The 5,410-nt window shown below is 49.6% G+C and overlaps 1 protein-coding gene across 1 annotated transcript; it reads right to left on the bottom strand.

The window, feature by feature from the left end:
* Positions 1-8: 8 nt before the first annotated feature.
* Positions 9-4,806, bottom strand: LOC105812783 (integrin beta-3; the record flags this gene model as incomplete). Its single annotated transcript, XM_012647346.1, has 5 exons — positions 9-202; positions 1,387-1,521; positions 2,196-2,285; positions 2,620-2,715; positions 4,645-4,806. Coding segments are annotated over 5 exons (677 nt in total), but the record flags the coding sequence as incomplete, so codon positions are not given.
* Between the last annotated feature and the right edge of the window lie 604 nt (positions 4,807-5,410).

Raw genomic sequence — 5,410 nt, 5'->3', positions numbered from 1 at the left:
AGCGGCACACGCCACACTCAAAGGTCCCGTTGCCATTGTTGCAGCGGCGGCTGTGAGGCTCGGCCTGGGCCTGGCAGGCGCAGTCGCAGTCGAAGGTGACCTGGATGGTAAGGCTGTCCTTGAAGCCCACGGGCTTGATGGTGAAGGACTTCTCCTTCTCCTTGGGGCAGCCGCGTACCTTGGCCTCGATGCTGAAGCTCACCTGGGTGGAAAGCAAGATCGCGTTCAGACACAGCTGGACCCAGTTAGCACTCCAGCCCTGGAGAAAACAAAGTCGTTCCCTGCCCGGCCAAGGAATACCCAAACTGGGTGTCTTATCCTCCTTCAGTCTGGAGTTCCTTGGCCTTCCCACCAGCAAGGTCTACAAAACAAAGACAAGAACGCCGGGATAGTTGTGTCTTTGTGACTTACCTAGCCGGATACAGAGACATGGCTTATAGTCGAGAAGTAGAAGGCTATTTTTTATTCCACATGTAAAATAAACCAGCTCAAGCTGAACAGAACCTGTGATCTTGTGAACACGCTGCTCTGGCCAACTAAACTGGCTGGACTGATTACATAATATCAGCAAGATGTATTAATACAACACACTATTTTGCACCGGACGATGCCATGTGGTGGTCAACCGTAAGCTCAGGATCTATTGTTCAATTTCCACATGACATTTCATTACTCATGCAATCGAGCATGTTTCAGGCCAATATTTCATACATGGGGTGTGTGCACATGTGCCTAGAAGATAAGTAGATCGATAGACAGGTCAATAGAAAGGATCAAATGATTGAAAAATCGATTTTGCTTCCTTCCTCGCTGACCCTCCATAAGCCCATCTACCCTTAGGCAGAAGCAGAGAAGAACCAACCAATAAGGAAACCTATGGAGGGACTGGAGGGGCAAAAGGGGCATTTGCATTCTTAAATTCCATGAGGGTAGGTATTTTTGCCTGTTCCATTTGCTGTTGAATCTTCAGCATCTAGAACAATGTCTGGCACATTTACTGAGCATTGTCAGTGCTCAATAAACATTTATAGATAATACAGGCATTTTATATTGTGGTGAAAAGAAAAGCATTACCTTGGGGAGGCTGGAAACTGGGGAAGGGCTGAAGGTAAGAAATATTTTCATTTGTAATCAACTGCGCATACAAAAACAGGGGTAACCAAAAGACAAGTTTTTAAAAATCCTGATGGTGAAGTTCACTTAACATATAGAAATGGCTTAGGCGACAAGCCTCAGAGAAAAAGATCAGCAGCTCCATTACATCTAACTCGTAATGACCTTCAGGAGGAAGGTACAAGGAAGGAAGGGGCTGAGATGCCCACAGATGCTCCAGGGCACAGGGCAGGGTTGAAGCTGCAGCTTCGGCCCCTGCCCAGCCCACCTCACCGTGTCTCCAATCTTGAGTCCCACACAGGACTTGAGGCCGGGGATGACCTCGTTGTTGAGGCAGGTGGCGTTGAAGGACAGAGACAACTCCTCAGGGAGGTCACGCACTTCCAGCTCTACTTTAGAGCGGATTTTCTGAGCAGAAAATGGCAAAAGAAAGTAAGGAAATGAGCTAAATGGGAAGAGCCAATTCCATCCCAAGCAAAATCTACCAGGTAGCCCTGGAGTTACCCTGGCAGTGCCAGATGCTGAGGTTTGCCTGGAAGCTGCCAGAGCACCCCCAGGAGCCTGTTTCCTGCCCAGGAACCTGCTCCCTCTTTCTGTCCCCACTTATGTCTAGGTGAGTCTAGGTAAAATCTACCAGCTACACCCTCCTGCAGGCCTCAGGGTGTGCAATGGGAATGCCTATACAGGTCACCGTGGGTAGCAGCACTTTCCACCTAATTTATAATCATCCTCACCTTCTCAATGGCTCAGTTCCCTTGTTTCTCTGCTGTTGGAGCCCAGCTCCCCCTTGCCTTGCCCCCTACAATTTCAAGGCCCTGCTCCTTCTCCATCAATCACTATCCCCATCCCCCTCCTCTAAGCTCTCCACTCATTGTCCCTGCTGCTCCCTGGCAGTCCTTTCTGCACCATTTCCCAGAAGGTTGCATCCCTCCCAGGGCTGGCCATTGCCCGGCCACTGGGAGCACAGGAGGAAAGCAGTAAGTGTAGCGGACTAGCAGCCGGGACTCCCGCATCTGAGCCCTGCTGCGTACGCTAGGTGAGCTGAACTCCCAGCAGGCCTGTTCCCAGCGCCAGACACTTACCCCATAAGCATCAACAATGAGCTGGAGGACGTTGCTGGAATCGGTGGAAAGAATCCCCACTGTGGTCCCTGGGATGAGCTCACTGTAGTTCTAGAAAGGAAAACAAAGATTTCAGGGCTCACTGAAGGAAAGTGGGATATTTCACTTGTCACTGCCAGGAATATATCTAGCAGGCTTTTAGCCCTGGGCAAAGGTATAGGAAACTTCTCATACCCCTCACGCCTCTGAATTACCTCCCCTCCACCATCGCACACTCTTCCTAGTAAGTTTGAGGTTGGAAGAGAAAGACCCAGAAAGGGATCTAGTTCCCGGGGAGTGGGCCAGAGGAGGGTCTGTCCTGGCTAGGGACCACGGCCAATGCTGGCTCCCTGGGGCAGGTCCCCCATCACAGGGCCTACTCCAGGAAGCCCAAAGACATAGTCACCTGATAGAGGTTGACCACATTTTCAGTCACTGCAAAGATCAAATTGATGTTTTTCTGGGAGAGCTTCTCAGTCATCAGCCCCAAAGAGGGATAATCCTGGAAAAATGAAAGATATAGAGTTACTGAAGTCTCACATACAGCCCTAGACTTTGAGCTTTAGAACTCTGCTGATTTGGGCTGCAGCCCGGACAGTGGTGGTGCTTAAACCTTTCCACCCCTTGGTGAAAGTGAGGCAAGAAGGGTAAGTAGTGGCACAGACATAGCCGTGAACTCCAGGGAGAGATGAAGAGGTGCAGGCCGGCGGTGCCAACACTAAGCCCCTCTCTTCCTACTCAAAGTCAGTGCATGAATACCGCGGCACAGCTTCCAGGGGCCAAGCACTGGGTTAGCCTCCTTGTTTTGGAGCTCCTGACAAATGCCTTGGCCTGGCCCTCATGATCCTCTACCACGTGGTCTCAGCTTTTCTTTCCAAATAATACTCACCACTCTCCCTCTTCCACTCAGCACTGAATGGCCCACTCTCTTTCTCCCACCTGGAATGGCCTTTTTTTTGGTAATCCTCCTCCCTCCCCAGGACCCAGCTCAAGCCCCGCCTTCTTCAGGAGGCCTTCCTTGACCATCCCAGCTCACGATGACCTTTCCTCCCTTGGGTACCCAAAGCCCGGTTGACTGTGCCACCCATTCAGCACTAATCACGATCTCGTGTTATTAGTAAATACATATATCCTTTCTCCCCAACTAAACCAAAAACTCTGTCAGGGTAGGACTGTACAGAGTCTCTTTACCTCCCTCAGCCCCTGCTCCAGTGCCTTGTGTAGATTAGCACCCGACTTAGTGCTCGGCTTGGATATGGCTGACACCAAGGAACTCAAGGACACGGGGGATGGTGGCGAATCATGAACATGTCCATGGGATCTGAGACCTTGTAGGGAGCTCATGAGATCCTCCAGCTCAGGCTCCTGCCTTTACACAGGTGTCCCTGTAAGCCATGTAGATAAGGGAGTTGCTACATCATCTTTAGCAGATGAAGAGTTCACACCTCCTCCAGATACCTAGAGCTTCAGCATCCTGGGCATCAGCACATTTCTCTTATGACTCACAGAAATCTTTTCTGCTTTCTTTTTCTTTTTTTTTTTTGAGACAGAGTCTCGCTCTGTTGCCCTGGCTAGAGTGAATGCCGTGGCGTCAGCCTAACTCAGCAACCTCAAACTCCTGGGCTTAAGCAATCCTCCTGCCTCAGCCTCCCGAGTAGCTGGGATTACAGGCATGCGCCACCATGCCCAGCTAATTTTTTCTATATATATTTTTTCAGTTGTCCAGATCATTTCTTTCTATTTTTTAGTAGAGATGGGGTCTCGCTCTTGCTCAGCCTGGTCTCGAACTCCTGACCTTGAGCGATCTACCCACCTCGGCCTCCCAGAGTGCTAGGATTACAGGCGTGAGCCACCACGCCTGGCCTTCTCCTGCTTTCAATTTAAACTCCTTTCCTCTTATTTAACCTTCTACAGCCATATAAAACAACTTATAAGAAGTCTTCTCATGCGTCAGCTAAGTCATCCCTTAGCCTTCTTTCCCTAAGCTAAGTGACTCTCTGAGCCCTTTAACCTTTCCTCATAGGACCTGCTCTCCATGCTTTTAATGCTCTTTCTCTCTTTTTCCTCTGTCTTTTTCCAATAACCACAAGTGGCCACAGTATTCCAAGCTAATCAGAGTAGAAAGGAAAGCGTGCTTTCCAGCTGCACCTATGGAAGTCCTTTGGGTCCATTCTGGATGTCATGCTGCTGCTGCTGCTGCTGGTGACAGTGGAGGCAGTGACAACACTGTCATGGCCATTTTTAATGGTTGTGCAGGTTGTACCCTGGATGAGGGTGTCCAGTCGGTAGGGGTCGGGGCAGGCTGAAACCGAGCCCTGCACTCTGCCCAGAGGAAGGGCTGCCATTTTCATATTCACATGAAGATTCTGCCTGGGTTAGGGTAGTGCTGGCCATAGTGAATAGGGACCATAGAGGGTGCCAGAGATCTCACCATAGTAGTGGAGGCAGAATAATGGTTGTCACTGCCAACGTGACACTGCCCATCATTGGGCTGGACAATGCCTGCCAGCCTTCCATCCAGTGCTATGTGAGTCTTGGCATCAGTGGTAAACACCAGCAAGTGGGATGCATCATTCCTCCAGCCAATCTTTTCCTGTCGGAAAAAAAAGGCAAAGAAGACAAAGCAACTTCAGCCATATCATTGGTAGAGAACAAAGACCCAAGGGCCTCCCTGGATAAAGGAGTAGATAAGCTGGCTTGAAGAAGAGCCTTGGTCTCAGTCCTTAGAACCCAAGCTGGAGCTTTCCAATCCAGGGGGTTCTGTTGTCTTAGGAAAACAGTGTCACAGCTGGTTAGTTCAAGCAGCTGAATGATACCTTCTTCAACTCCAAACATAACTGTTCCAATGACAAGCACATTGCCCATCTAGCAACTGACCTGCATCCACAGAACTGGGCTGGGCTGGAAGAAATCTCATCTGAACATCTGCCCACTTTGCTGAGGTTAAATTAACCCAGACTTGACTCTGAAATACTTCCAAAGTAAGTGGGAAGATGTTCTTCCCAAGGAATATCTGGGACTACTGAGGTTCAAGAAAATGTCAGCTCTGGCCAGGGAGTGGATATAAGCAGACACCGCATACCAAGAGCAACTGGATATTGTACTGCACGAAGCTCTGTTTAATTCTTATCTCTTATTTCACACCAGAAATCCCCAGAGTTGAGCCACTTCCTTCCCCATTTTGATCTGTGCCAACC

The sequence above is a fragment of the Propithecus coquereli genome, unplaced genomic scaffold (assembly GCF_000956105.1).
Source record: "Propithecus coquereli isolate 6110/MARCELLA unplaced genomic scaffold, Pcoq_1.0 Scaffold10712, whole genome shotgun sequence".
Lineage (NCBI taxonomy): Eukaryota > Metazoa > Chordata > Mammalia > Primates > Indriidae > Propithecus > Propithecus coquereli.
This window is presented reverse-complemented; position numbering and strand designations above follow the sequence as displayed.